Source organism: Engystomops pustulosus, chromosome 3 (genome assembly GCF_040894005.1).
Source record: "Engystomops pustulosus chromosome 3, aEngPut4.maternal, whole genome shotgun sequence".
Taxonomy (NCBI): domain Eukaryota; kingdom Metazoa; phylum Chordata; class Amphibia; order Anura; family Leptodactylidae; genus Engystomops; species Engystomops pustulosus.
This window is the reverse complement of record NC_092413.1, coordinates 174,739,003-174,754,895: the sequence shown is the minus strand read 5'-3', so window position 1 is coordinate 174,754,895 and position 15,893 is coordinate 174,739,003. Positions and strand designations below refer to the sequence as shown.

Genomic DNA, 15,893 nt, shown 5'->3' with positions numbered 1-15,893 from the left:
TCTTTATCGTTCTATTGGTGCCATCTTGAAAAATAAAGCTAAATCTCTTGTTAGAGGATCCACCAGTAGCCTGCATTGCAGATTTTGTCAGAAATCATGGAAGAATTTATCTGAAAATGTAGAGACAGAGCTATAATGTTTGGCAAAATTACAGACATTTAAACAGAAGCCCATGGACCCTATTATAGTCAATGGGATACTTTTGGTTATAATTATGCAGAATAAAGCCCCCACACAGTTGTGAATATAGCCTAAAATAGATATTATAGTACAATAATCTACAGTAGAGGAGCAGATACATTCATTTGCAATGAGTGTGCATAATATGATTCACAGTGATACATTAAGAATCGAATACATAAGAAGCAAATTACGAAATCTAGCGCTATGGAAAAGTAAAGTATCAGTATGCCAAGAGCAACCAGTGAAACACAAAGCACAATTATTGACAAAAAATGCATCTTAATTGGTTGCTATAAGCAACTGCATTGTTGCATACAACTTACATACATTGTTAGCTATATGCCCCAAATATGTGTAAATTATAGGAAATTTCCCAAGTGAACTGTCAATGCCTAAGGTGCATCTAGGACATTGTACTTGTGTTACTGTAGGAGTATTACCATGCAGTGATGTATTCTTTTGCACCTTTGTTGAGGCAAGAATGATATTATGCATATGGAAGAACAGATGTGAAAGGGTTAATGGTAGCCTTTCCAAAAGAAGCCAACAGGGAGGAGAGGGGAGGATCGGATTTTAGGGAGAACTGGATCCCCTCCTCCTCAGGACTACAGGAACAAATGGGATATTCATCAGGAGTATGTCTATGCCAGAGAACCTCCCAGAGGGAAATGAGTGTAGACTCAGACTATAGGGCGATCCTCCTTATAAAGCCCCTCCAGCTCTGCAGCTCACACACCTTCCTCTAGTGTGAGTGACAGTCATGAGCCCTGGACTCAGAGTGCTGCTCATCTCCCTACTCCTGGCTGCTCATGGCTCTGCCCAGCAGCATCAGCCCAATGAGAGGTAAGGGGAGACAATGCTATGGGGGTCTTCTTCATCTTATCACATTCCTCTGCACTGGCATCTGCTGGATTCTGCTGCCATCCTCTTCTAGCTGAACTGTTGCTGGTTTTCTATATAAAATACTGAGAAGAATTAGCAAATCCTTTTTATGGGAAATGATACACCCTGTGTACAGCTCTGCGGTATATGTTGGTGCTATATCAATAATGATTGATAGTAGGATTCTGCATGTTGAATTTATTTACACTACAGTTACACAACATTGTACGAACAGCTATTTATTTTGCATTGTATTTAGTGGGTTGTCATTTTGGTAACATTTATAAACTTGATATTTGTCACAACTGGTGATGGCAATGAGATGCGTTACCTGTGATCTGAATAGAGTCACGTGATGTATTTTATTTTAATGACTGATCAGTTGTTATGATGCAAAAATGCAATAGTTGCATCTCTTCTTCACTATTTATCAATCCATGTTCATGCGTATTGATTGATTAATCTATCCCATGCATATCTTACACCTGCCTCTCCCATATTTCTCTATGTATCTTTTGCCTTCTATCTATCTATCTATCTATCTATCTATCTATCTATCTATCTATCTATCTACACTTTGGTATGTGGGTTGGTTTTGTTGCTTTGTTATACAGTATGTGTGTGAAATGTTTGCACTTCTCACATATACTTTTAGTTTAGTTCACCACGTTTACATCCTGTTGTAACATCAAACACCCTAAATAAGAGTATCCCCGTCACCATTCTTAATCTTTCCTATAATTCTGCCATGAATGAGCAACCCATTCTGCAAATGTCTGACTGCTGGCTTCACAGGATTTAGAAGACAGCACAAATGACTGTTCCCATGTGTGATACAGTGGTATGCCTTTACACTGGATCTGCTGTCATTGGCCAGTATGTTCCACTCCCTTACCTCTTGCTGTGAGTAGGACCTTGAATTACATAACATTCTCCGCACACAGTATCTAGTTTCTTGATTTGATTAGAAATGGTTTATCTTGGGATATATTACCAGCTCATAGATGGTATTAGGCAGACTTTCTGATATACATGATCCATTTTGGCAACTCATGTGGGAAAGCTTTTAACCACTTTAGTGTGATCCCTCTCTGAATGTTTCAGTTTAATGCAATCTTAACTGGTCTGCGTGAACATCAGGCTCCTTTTTAAGTTTTATAAGGAGATTATTTTCATAGATTTTATTATACAGTATTTGTTTACTGCCCGTATCATATCAGGGATTATAAGAATGGAGAATGTAATACTCAAATACAGTGATGGTGAACCTTTAATGCTCCCAGCGCCCAAACTGCAACCCAAAACCCACTTATTTATTGCAAAGTGACAAAACGGCAATTCAAGCAGTAACTTATTGCAATCTTCTTAAGGTCCTGAGGATCCCAGTATCACTGACAGAAGGAGGGGAAATTTAGATTACCATTGCAGCTTCCCTTTGGAGCCCTCTGAACGAGGATTCTCATGGGGTTAAGAGCAGGAGCTCCAATGATAATCTGACCCTGTCCACAACTTCTCTCTCTTCCTGCAGTGTCAGGTAGACCAGGATGCTTCACTTTAAAATAACGCTGAGCATGGCATGTCCTGGGCTACCTGGAATTCTAGTAGGATCTCTTAATGCCTGTCTCATGAATGATGTTCTGGGGCAAAATTGGGTAAAAGTGCCCACTGAGAGGACCCTGAGTGCCACTTCTTGCAACCGTGCCATAGGTTTGCCAACACCGCTCTGAAAGCATCCAGTGTACATTTTTACTATTGTGTACAAATTGGACACCGTTTTTTTCTGTACAATCACTGAATTCCAAATCCTACTATTGTAGCTATACAGTAGACCCAAAATAGTCGGGCTTAGGCTCCTTAGACATAAACGGATGCCATACCAGGGTCCTGGCCCAGGCGTAGCATCCATTAGTGTGTAAGGAGCCTAAGTAGAGCCTAAGCCTAAGGTGTGCAGTAGACCCACTATTGTAGGAGTTAGGTTCCTTACACACAAACGAATGCTACTCCTGGGCCAGGATCGGGGCATAGCATACGTTCAACTGGAGAGGTGGAGGGATGAGCGCGGCTCACTCCTACCCTCTCCATAGGGTAGCCTGTGGCTGGGCCGTATTTAATATAACGCTTTAGATTATTTCCGGTGATGTCACCGCACTGTACTAGGCCATACACTAGATACCGGGGGTACAGCTAGCATACAGCCGCCATAAACAGTCATGTGCAAGGGGCCTTACTGTCCTCCATTCAACAAGGCAAGTTATTTCTTTTTTCCACCACGTTCCATGACGGCCCCCACCTGGAGGATGCTCCTATATCCTGTAGGGACAGGAAGCGCAAGAGATTAAAAGCTCCTCCCTAGCACCCAACACCAGTGTCTTCCTGTCCCTTCGGGATATAGGATGCAAGAGAGTCTCCCCCGGGAGACACGAGATTTCTTTAAATTTTTTACTTTTTACTTTTTACTTTTTGATGGGTTCCGCCTCACAACCGAGTGGGGGGAACACCAAAATGTACCTCCTCCCCACCCCCCGTTTTTCCAACCCAACCAACGGTCCCGGGAGACCAATGCTGGGTGGTTGCGGGGGGGACATGCAGCGAATACCTGTACTGGGGCCCTTTCTCTGCTGGAGGACCGGTGTGTGAGGGGCATTGGTCCTCGGCGGCGAAGGGTTCCGGCTCCGGCAGGATGATAGCGTGCGCGCGCGCACGTGCTTCTTAGTGCGTGGTCCGGGGTGGCCGCGTACCGGAAGTCGGCCGCGTCACGTCATCAGATGACGCGACTTCCGGTAAACACGTCATCAGGGCGACAGGGTCGCGTCATTGGGGGCGGACCCGAAAGCCGGCTCCGTGGACGCATGCGCGGTCCAGGAGCCCGATCGCTTCCGGTTTTTTTCCGGAAGGGGGAGGAGGGACGAGCCTCTCCAGACGCGGCAAGAATCAGATTTAAGCGTCCCTGGAGAAGCCTAGTCGGTGGCTCTGGTGCTTCCAGCAAATATGGCTGATGACGCATCCAACCTGTTCCAGGTCCTGGTACCCGTAAGTACAAGCCCTGGGCTGACCTCTTCTCTCTCACCATACATTTCATACCTGTTATTAACTGTTATCATGTATGCTTCTCTTAGGGAAAAGAGCAGAAAGATCCTAAAGAGAAAGAACAGAGAGAGAGAGATAAACCCCTTAAAAAACCCTCTAAAAGATGTGGCTTATGTAATTCTAAATTACCCGAGGATTATAAGAAAAGCCTGTGTTCAGATTGTCTGACCAAAATTTTAAAAGAGGAAAGATCGTCATTAATGGACGAAATAAGATCCGCAATAAAGGAAGAAGTTTCCTCCTCTATTGCTGCTCATTTACCCGAACCACCTAGGAAAAAACCTAGATACGTTCAGTCATCCTCTTCTGATCAAGATTCAGATTTCCCTTCCTGTTCTATAGATGATAGACCGGAAGAAAGCCTAGAGGGGGGACATTCAAAAGATCAGGGGCACACAAAGTATTTGTTTGCGTCCGAAGATCTAGACAACTTATTAAAAGCCCTGAGAAACACACTAGAAATTGAGGATGTGTCAGAACCAACCTCAGTTCAGAGTGATCTCTTTGGGGGACTCAAATACAGAAAGAAAAGTTTCTTTCCTGTAATTGACACACTAAAAGACTTAGTATTATCAGAATGGAAGGAGCCAGAAAAAAGAATTTCTATCCCCAAAGAATTCCGAAATAGATTGCAATTTGAGGATAATACATTATGGGAAGAAATACCTAAAGTCGACATTCAAGTGGCTAAGGTAGTAAAAAAGACGGATCTCCCATTTGAAGATAGTGCCCAATTAAAAGACCCCCTTGACCGTAAATCTGATGCCTTACTTAAGAGGGCTTGGGAGACGTCTTCTTTAAATATTAAAACCAACATTGCCTCCACTTCTGTCGCCAGGACTTTATATTTTTGGTTGTCAGAATTGGAATCACACCTGGTAAATAAAACCTCTAGAGATTCCATTATAGAGTCTTTACCCCTCCTCAAATCTGCCACAGCATTTTTAGCGGATGCTTCCGCTGAAGCGTTAAGGTTTTCGGCCAAAGAGGCGGCCTTGACCAATTCTGTCCGGAGATCTCTCTGGTTAAAACAGTGGGGTGGGGATACGAAATCTAAGTCTATGCTCTGCGGTATCCCATTCCAAGGTGAATTTTTGTTTGGCAGCGAATTAGACTCTATACTAGAGAATGCTGCAGACAGAAAAAAGGGGTTTCCGATTAATAGAATTCCCCCTAAAAAACCTTCTTTTCCCTTTCCCTTTCGTACCTCCAGGGAAGAGAAACCTCCCTTTAGGGGCAAAGGGAAAACAGGTAGATGGAGCTACACAAAAGGAGGCGCAGGTCGAGGTTTTTTCTCTAACCCCGACCACAAGCAGAGGAAACAATGACTTACAGGTGGGGGGGAGACTTTCCCATTTCAGGCCCGAATGGGAAAAAATCTGCCAAAACCCTTGGATACTCCAGACCATCCAGTCAGGTTACAGGGTAGAGTTTCTCCATATTCCCCCACAACATTTTCAGAACCCAAATCTGCCAGAAAGTCAAACTCTCCATCTCTGGACCAACATCCAACAGTTACTTCAGATGGATGTGATTGTTCCAGTCCAGGAGATAGAAAAAGGGGAAGGATTTTATTCCCCTCTATTTATGATAAAAAAACCCAATGGGTCTTACCGTCTAATTATAAATTTAAAAAAACTAAACAAATTTATAAAGTACAAACACTTCAAGATGGAGTCGATAAAGTCAGCAACCCCCTTGATAGGAAAAAATTATTTTCTGTGTACGATCGATCTAAAAGACGCGTACTATCACGTCCCTATTTGCCAGGATCACCAAAAATATCTAAGATTCACAGTTCGTTCCCCGGGGGGAAAAATACTTCATTTTCAGTTCAAAGCCCTACCATTCGGGATCTCTTCGGCACCCCGTATTTTTACAAAAATTATGGCAGAGGTAGTGGCCCACCTAAGGTTGAAGGGCATAATTATAGTTCCTTACCTAGACGACCTACTTCTAGTTGCCAAGACCAAATCAGAACTAAAGACCCACCTTCGGTTAGTCATAGGTCTCCTCCAGGACTTAGGTTGGGTCATAAACGAGAAAAAATCAGATTTAAAACCAGAGATGGTAAAAAAGTTTCTAGGGGTAAAACTAGATTCTGTGAAACAGAGTTCTTTCCTACCGCTAGAAAAGATCCAAAAAATAAAGGAAAATATAAGTCTCTTCCAGAGGAGAGAGTCGTGCAGCATTCGAGCAGCTCTGAGTCTTCTGGGCCTTCTGACGTCCTGTATCCAGTGCGTGTCTTGGGCTCAAAACCACACAAGGACTATGCAAGCTTGGACAATCCGGGTGTGGGACAAAAACCCTCTACATCTAGACCACAAGGTAAAAATTCCCCTTTCAGTCAAACATTCACTATCCTGGTGGAAGAATCCCATAAACTTAAAGAAGGGAGTTTGGTGGAATCCAAACCCAATCTTAACAATTCGAACAGACGCAAGCCTGTCAGGTTGGGGGGCTGCGTCGGCAGGCCACTATTTTCAGGGTCAGTGGGACAGCCAGACTTGTTCTAGGTCCTCAAACTTTCGGGAGTTAAAGGCAGTCCTAGAAACATTCAAAAAGGGCCACTTGCATATAAAAAATCAACACATAAGAATTCTTTCTGATAACACTACTACAGTAGCTTATCTGCGCAGGCAAGGGGGCACAAAGTCTAAATTTTTGTCTGAGTTATCACATCAAATTTTTAGGTGGGCAGAAACACATTTTCTATCCCTCTCAGCTGTCCATCTCAAAGGTTCAGAAAATATAGAAGCAGACTTCTTAAGCCGGGTTACATTAGATCCTCATGAATGGTCTCTAAACCCACAAACTTTCGGGGAAATCTGTCATATCTGGGGGACTCCAACCTTAGATCTTTTCGCAACCTATCTAAATAATAAATCCCCTAAATACTTTTCTTTAGACCATAGGGGCTCTCCTACGGGGTTAGATGCCTTCAGTCATACATGGGGGTCGGGGTTAGTCTATGCCTTCCCTCCCATACCTCTAATTCCCAAAATCTTGCAGAAATTAAGATCAGAACGGGCATCATTGATTCTTATTGCTCCATTCTGGCCAAAAAGAAGTTGGTTCCCGGTTATTCAGGAACTAGCTATAGATAATCCTGTTCATCTACCTTATCGTCAGGATCTTCTTCTACAGGGTCCACTGTATCATCAAGACGTGCGACATCTAAAGCTTACGGCCTGGATCCTGAGAGGGCATACCTAATGACCAAAGGCCTTTCTACCGGAGTGATCGACACTATTCAAGCAAGCAGGAAACCAGTAACTAACGCTATTTATGCCAAGATCTGGAAAAAATTTTGTACTTGGTGCGGGGATTATCCTCCTTCTCCAGAAAATCCAAATTTAGGTCAAATTTTAGATTTCTTACAGGCTGGGTTTTCTCTAGGTCTTAAACCAAGCACCCTTAAGGTCCAAATTTCGGCTTTAAGTATATACTTTGACCTTCCCTTAGCAGATCACAGATGGGTCAAAAGATTCATTAAGGGCTGTTCTCGTATTAAACCACGTATACACAACCCAGTCCCTTCTTGGGATCTCTCTCTGGTCCTGAATATTCTCACAGAGTCCCCCTTTGAGCCTCTGGATTCCGCAAACATGAAAATCCTCACATTTAAAACTATCTTCCTGATAGCGATTACCACAGCACGCAGATTGGGCGAAATCCAGGCCCTCTCTCGCAGAGAACCCTTTCTAAGAATCTTAGATGACAAAATAATTCTCAAACTAGATCCCCTCTTCCTCCCTAAAGTTGTGTCTGAATTCCACCGTAAACAGGAAATTATTCTTCCCTCCTTTTGTGCTAATCCTAAATCTGATCGGGAAAGGATGTGGCAGACCTTAGATGTTAGGAGATGTGTTCTCTTTTACTTAGAAGCAACAAAAGAGTGGTGTAAAGATTCCAGTTTATTAGTCAACTTTGGGGGAAAGAATAGAGGGTTGAAAGCCTCAAAAGCAACCTTAGCCAGATGGATAAAATCCACCATATCTCTCTGCTACAAGACCGCAAACACTTCCCTTCCGGGGGATATTAAAGCCCATTCCACTAGGGCCATGGCAACATCATGGGCCGAAAAAAGGCCATGATGGACCAGATATGCCGAGCAGCAACGTGGTCAAGTTCCTCGACATTTGCAAAACACTATCGTTTGGATATTGCCTCCCAGGAGGACCTGGCATTCGGCAGGAAAATCCTGCAGGCGGTGGTCCCTCCCAAATAATGGGGTAATCTGGTAAGTCTCCAGGTGGGGGCCGTCATGGAACGTGGTGGAAATATGGAATTAGACTTACCGGTAATTCGGTTTCCACTAGTGACCATGACGGCCCCCCATTATTTCCCTCCCTTTCTTCCTTCTTGGAGATGGTTCTATGTAAATTCTTTGCACTTGCATCCTTCCGGGTGGTACTTTGGTAGACACTGGTGTTGGGTGCTAGGGAGGAGCTTTTAATCTCTTGCGCTTCCTGTCCCTACAGGATATAGGAGCATCCTCCAGGTGGGGGCCGTCATGGTCACTAGTGGAAACCGAATTACCGGTAAGTCTAATTCCATATTTTCACATGAAATATGTTACTTATTTCCACATATTTTATTTTCAACAGTGGCACCAAAATATGCATGATTGATTTTTATTTGCAAGTGAACAGGGTTGTGTAAACCCCACTTACATATGAGGGGTGTGTTATGTACCTGGATAAGACACAGATAACTAAATCTATGTGAAATCCAGGCCTTGTGAGCAGACTAATTTCCTACTCACTTGTCTTATGTGACAGGACTGCACCACACATCTAGAGGCTGGTATTTTATGCAATCAGTTCTTGCATATACCGTCATAAGGTATAGTTTTTTTCTATAAGTCAATCTGGGCCTTAGATGGTCTTGAAATGAAATGTGTCATTTTTTTTTAAAAAAAGTAGACCACAAATATTAATTATACCCTGAATGATTTCTTAGGAATAAAGAGGGTACTTAGCATCCAGATAATGCTAAACAATTGGCCTTATTAATTGATCATCAGCAAGTGTGACCACCTCAGTAAAAGCAGAAGATTTTGCAGTTTGCACGCTGGAGCATTTAGCTATTACAAATGCAACAAGAAAATACATCAGCAATTATGCTTAAGGGGTTGTCCGCCAAGTTGAAAAACTTAGCAGGCGGGTTGGGGAGGTATTTTTAAAAAATAAACCTTTACTCACCTCCTCTGACACTCCCGGTGTCCTGCGCTGTGGTCCATCAAAGCTGTTTCTTTACAGGGGCACGGCAACTCCGCTCCGAGAACTTCCGGTGGCCTGGCACAGCAACCCGTTCTAATGTGCTGTATCAGGCGGTGGGACAGTAGAAGCTTTAGTTACTGCCGATCAGGTCCTTTGTCAAACTATTTTAAATCCTATGTTTACGTCATCAATCCAAACAATCTACAAAGCTTATTCAAACGTGTTAAACATTCAGGAAAGTTGACCATCTTGCTATGTTCAAGTTCATGGTAGTACAGCCAGACAAAGATTGAACAAGTATGGCTTGTTTGGACAGGTTGGAAAGAGATAGCCTTCTTTTACTAAAACAAACATGTAGAGCTGCTTACCTTTGCAAAGCTGCATCCGAACAAACCTCTGTAAAAAGACTTCCTTTGCATAAAAAGGAGGCTGTAGTGAAGATGTTTGGCGATAACACACATCGCACATTTGGTGAGAGCCAACAACTGAAAATCTGCACAATCAAATAATGTCAAATCCATGTGGTGGAAGTGTGATAATTTGGGCTTGATCCATAGCCACAGAGCTGAGTAACCTTGTAGTCATTTAACTCTGCAGATTAAGCTTGACCGAGACCAAAGAAATCTAAGAAAAAACTTCAAATCAAAAAGAATAAAAAGGTATTGCTCAGAAAAAGACCAGGCCTCAGACAAAATGAAATCCTGTGATAAGACCTTAAGAGACCTGTGCATACAGGAAGGCCCAGAGACCTCAATAACCTGAAGTAAGATTGTGAAGAAAAGTGGGCCAAAACATGATTAAAGGACACCTGTCATCAGGTCTCTGTCAGTATTTCTGTCACCGCTACCTGTTGGAGCAGCTCACAAGGATCCCATCCCAGCCTTTATCTAGTTATTTCATACATTAATCATTCTAAAATAATATTTTCTTTATTATGTAAATGAGGCTGGTCACATGGTCAGAGGCAGTGATGTCACCCCTGTTACCCCTCCCCCTCCTCCCCCTACTCATGTCTGTGTGTAATGTATTGTAAAGCATTGTTAGTGTCTGTGCTTTGTCTGCTGGCATGTTCTCTCCTCCTATACACATGTGAGAGACACAGACATCAGATACACAAGTACCTGACATGTTCTGCTATAACATGGCTGCCTGGAACTGTTGTATCTCTCCTATATACACACAGGCTGCAGGGGGCACCAGCACCAGGAAGCGCATGGAGGAACCATTACACCATTATACCTCACACCATTATACAGGCTGTCAGTCATGTGTATAATAGTATCTCACACACACACACAGGCTGCAGGGGCAGCCAGCACCAGGAAGCACATGGAGGAGACATTACATCATTATATCTCACATCATTATACAGGCTGTCAGTCATGTGTATAGTAGTATCTCACACATACACAGGCTGCAGGGCGCACCAGCACCAGGAAGCACATGGAGGAGCCATTACATCATTATACCTCACATCATTATACAGGCTGTCAGTCAAGTGTATAGGAGTATCTCCTACACACACAGGCTGCAGGGAGTGCCAGCACCAGGAAGAACCCGGAGGAGCCATTACACCATTATACCTCACACCATTATACAGGCTGTCAGTCATGTGTATAGGAGTATCTCATACACACATAGGCTGAAGGGGCTGCCAGCACCAGAAAGCACATGGGGGAGCCATTACACCATTATACCTCACATCATTATACATGCTGTCAGTCAAGCATTGAGGGTGTGGCCATGCCTCCCACTCATCCCACTCATGAATAAGCTGGACATCTTCAATATGAAAATGACTCATTGGACATTTCACAGGTCATTTGCATCCAGCTTTAGGACCTCATTACTTAAGTTTACAGGCATGTAGAAGGACAATGCAGGGATAGAGGCAATGCTTTCTAATGGCAGTTTATGAAAATATATTTAGTTTAGGGGGTTCATTTGCCTGACGGGTTCTCTTTAAGTCACATGGAGGGTAAATAATACAAGTTATTGCTGCTGAAGGTGGTTCTACAAGCTGTTGATAGTTTTGTGTGCTTAGTTTTTCCTCAGATGGATTTTGCACTTTGTACATATGAATATTAGAAAATGCAAGGCAAAATATCCCAACCACTGGCAAATCCCCCATATTGTCTTACCTCCTCTTACAACTTCTATCACAAGATCCACAAGTATATGCCATGGAATGTTTTTGACCCACTACCTCTCAGACCCTGAGGAACAACCTGTATCATGCATTATTCTCAATGACATGCTCCTATGAAGAGTTTTTACTTTTCTAACACCTTGCAATCCGTGTCTGAAGAAGGTCTGCTCTTCAGATTGTTATACTTTATACACCAGAAAAATTCTGTGTTTTTGCATAACTAAATGGAGTGCCTAGTGTTTTATCACTCACAGCCTGTAATGTACAGTCATTCTGTGACTACCAAAGAGAGAATGAAAGTTATGATATAGGCACAGGCCTGGTGACTATATTTTAACCAGGTGATTCACACAATTTAGCCCCTCCTAAAGTATTAAAATTGGACAGCTACCAGTTAGGAATTTAGTGTTATGGTTCTGGATGGGCATAAAACTGAAGTGGTTTTACAGTGCATTTCTAAAGTATTGGGACCCCTTGAAGTTTTCTATGTTTTGCCACATTTCAGGCTTCAAACATAAAGATATTACATTTTAATTATTTGGTGAAGAATCAACAAGAAGTGGCACACAATTGTGAAGTGGAACTAAATTTATTGGATATTTTAAACATTTATAAAAAATAATAAACTGAATGTGGGAAGTAATGTTATTTGTTGCCCTTAAGTTAGTACTTTGTAGCGCCGCCTTTTACTGCGATTACAGCTGCAAGTAGCTTGGGATATCAGGTCTCTATCAGTTTTGCACATCTAGGTTGGATGAAGCTTTTGTGAACAGCAGTTTTCATCTCTTTCCACAGATTCTCGATTGGATTTCTAACACCTGGATACATTTATTTGTGAACCTTCCATTGTAGATTTTGCTTTATGTTTGGAATCATTGGGGCACATTTACTTACCCGGTCCAGTCGCGATCCAGCGGCGCGTTCTCTGCTCTGCATTCGGGTCCGGCCGGGATTTATGAATGTAGTCCTTCCGCCGTCCACCAGGTGGCGCTGCTGCGCTGAAAGTCATCTCATCGCGCCGGAATTCACCACCTCGGACCAAGTGAAGGTAAGCGCTCCCCAAGCGACACTTTTTCGGTTTTTAAATGCGGCGGTTTTTCCGAATACGTCGGGTTTTCGTTCGGCCACGCCCCCCGATTTCCGTCGCGCGCATGCCGGCGCCGATGCGCCACAATCCGATCGCGTGCGCCACAATCCCGGGGCAATTCAGGTACAATCGGCGCAAATCGGAAATATTCGCGTAACACGTCGGGAAAACGCGAATCGGGCCTTTAGTAAATGACCCCCATTGTCTTGTTGGAAGATAAATCTCCGTCCAAGTCTCAGGTCTTTAGCAGACTTCCACAGGTTTTCTTCTAGAATGGTCCTATATTTGGCTCCATCCATCATCTGGTCAATTTTAACCATCTTCCCTGTCCCTGCTGAAGAAATGCCCAGACCCTAATGCTGCCACCACCATGTGTCATAGTGAGGATGGGGTGTTCAGGGGGATGAGATGTGTTGCTTATGTGCCAAACATATCGTTTGGCATTGTGGCCAAAAAGTTTGATTTTGGTTTAAAAATCTGACCAGAGCATCTTCTTCCACATGATTGGTGTCTCCCTGGTGGCTTGTGGCAAACTTTAACTTGGTAGATTTGCAGTGGTCTGATACTCCTTCCCTTACAATATGATGGCTTGCACAGGGCTCCTTGGGATGTTTAAAGTTTGTGAAATCTTTTTGTACCCAAATCCGGCTTTAAACTTCTCCACAACAGTATCACAGACCTGACTGGTGTGTTCTTCATGATGCAGAACCCTGAGACTATCACAGAGTCGGTGTATTTATATGGAGACTTGATTACACACAGGTGGATTATATTTACCATCATCAGTCATTTAGGATAACACTGGATCATCCAGAGATCCTCACTAAACTTCAGGAGGGAGTTTGCTACACTGAAAGTAAAGGGACTGAAAAATATTGCACGCCCCACTTTTCAGTTTATTATTTTTTACAAAAGTTTAAAATATCCAATAAACTTCACAATTGTGTCCCACTTGTTGTTGATTCTTCAACAAAAAATTACAATTTTAAAACTTTATGTTTGAAGCCTGAAATGTTGCAAAAGGTAGAAAAGTTCAAGGGGGCTGAATACTTTCGCAAGGCACTGTACATTATAATTCTAACTTTATCCAACTTTAGGATCATCAACTTTATTTAACATATATTTATTACCACTGGTGTCCTGCTGTTTGGTATATTAGTTCTTTAGCTTACTTGAGCTTCACTAAATGCCAACATTTTTAGTTTTTTTCTGGAGTGACCCTTTAATAAGTGAATCATAAAGAGCGTTTAATTTGGAATCCTAGTGTTCCAAATTCCAAGCATCAGCCATTAATTTAGTCATATTGGAAAACCCCTTATTGTTTCAGAGAGAATAATTGTGTCTGTAGGAGTATGTATCCTATACTATTATCACATTTGACTAATTTTTTCTCATCTGAATGAGCACCTTCTCTTTGCATAGGTCCCTTCTCTCTCTGCTTGCTATTCATGGTGCAGTGTGGAAGCCATATGAATTGTTAACATGTGTAGCATGTAAATCCCTTTTGTGTCTGATGCTGCTGTACATATGCAGGACACAGGATCAGATATCAGAAATATTGGTAGTGTGAGGATATAATTTCCATATAAAGAAGTTATCCTTTAGAGATGAAGAAGAAGTTCCATAAGGAACTACTTAAAGCTTTCTTACATTTCTAAGTATTACTCAAAATTCTCGATGTATAACTGTGGCTACAGGAATGTTTCATGAGTCAATGACAGCTGAATCTCAGTCTTTGCGCTATGAAACCTGGCATTATACATCTAGTGCTTTTAGAAACATCTTTGTTCTAGAATGTTATTATTAGATATCTATACTTAATACAGCAAGGAAGCGCCAAACTTTTGGGTTTGTATTGGAAGCTACATATACACTACACTTAGAAAAGAATCCAAAGCAGGGGGATAACTACAGTGGTAGCAGCCATAGCAGCCATTATGGGGCCCGCAGTGTCAAGGGGCCCTATCATCCGACCTTAAATAGTAAAGAATGGATGATGTGCGCCCATGATATACATATTATGCCTGTGTGACCATGGTCAGATTTTTGTCCAGTAGAAGTAAACCTAGAAGCTTTCTATAGAATTACAGCAAGCGGAGATCCAAATAACTGTGAGGAATTAATACAGAAAGTATATTAGAAAATTGTATCAATTCATTACAGTTTTCTAGACCTCTGCTTGCGGTCATTTTACAGAAAGCTTCTATGTTTACTTCTGCTGGACAGAGATCTGACCATGGTCACACAGGTGCACTGCTCGTTAGTATCACAGAGAGTAATCAGAGCTGTGTGTTATAATATTATATATTATCAGAAGTAAAACAAATGAGCGACAGAAATGTCAAACTGCACTCATGAAGAGATTTAGAAGTTGGTAGACTTTCTCTTTGTTGGTCTAATTTGGCACCGACGAATGCACTAAAAAAAGTGAAAAGGGAAACTAGAAGTGAAGCAAAAGTGTTGGGTTTGAAGAGCTGTTCCAAAATTGAGTTGCTAAAAAAAGGCATGAGTGTTGAAAAAGAAGCTATATTGCAGTGTCAAAATATAAAAAATATGGCGCACATGGTGCCGCAACAAAAAGAAAAACAACGCAAAAAAAAAACTGGTGCAGAGCCGGAAATAAATGCCCCCCAATGGCCGTGCAGTCCAGGAAGGGGCCAATATTTCTGTACAATCCTGTGATGGATAGCAACTTATATAATCAGTGGCCATTGTTTTTCGTCCTGATGCAACTGATTTACTAACAGTTACCACTACTTTTGTACAATGCACAATGTAAGTTTTTGTCGCTTTATATATAGTATAACAAGAAGAAAATACAAAAAATATATTATGACATATGCTTTAACGAAAAATCCCCCAAGTCACAGTAAAAATATATCATTAAGGCTACACTCACACGAACGTATGGGGGACGTATATACGTTACTCCCCTATACCCCTCCCCACACACACACACGTGCGGCACTATACCATTCCGTATGCGGGAGAAAGATAGGACATGCCCTTCTTTCTCCGGAATACGGCGCCGTGTGCAATGTTCCTCTATGGAAAGCAGGACTTATACTGATTGCCATAATTTATAATGAGTGCAGAACCGTATTGAATGTACAGATATTACATACAGCATCTTCTCCCTGTCACATGCAGTATGTGTTTTTCTGATGTTACAGTAGGGAAAGAGGTGGAAAGTTTGACATCATTTTTCTAACAAGCATGCATGATTTTTATGAGGTCCCAGGGGAGTCTGACATGTATTGCGGTGTAAGATGATATACAC

The 15,893-nt window shown here is 42.2% G+C and overlaps 1 protein-coding gene across 1 annotated transcript in view; it reads left to right on the top strand.

The window, feature by feature from the left end:
- The first annotated feature begins 793 nt into the window (after window positions 1-793).
- The window catches only part of PCOLCE2 (procollagen C-endopeptidase enhancer 2), a 45,204-nt gene continuing 30,104 nt past the window's right edge, over window positions 794-15,893 (top strand). The window contains exon 1 of the mRNA XM_072143072.1: window positions 794-1,026. Coding sequence (XP_071999173.1) covers window positions 944-1,026 — 83 coding nt within the window. The 5' untranslated portion in view covers window positions 794-943. The remainder of the gene's footprint in view (window positions 1,027-15,893) is intronic.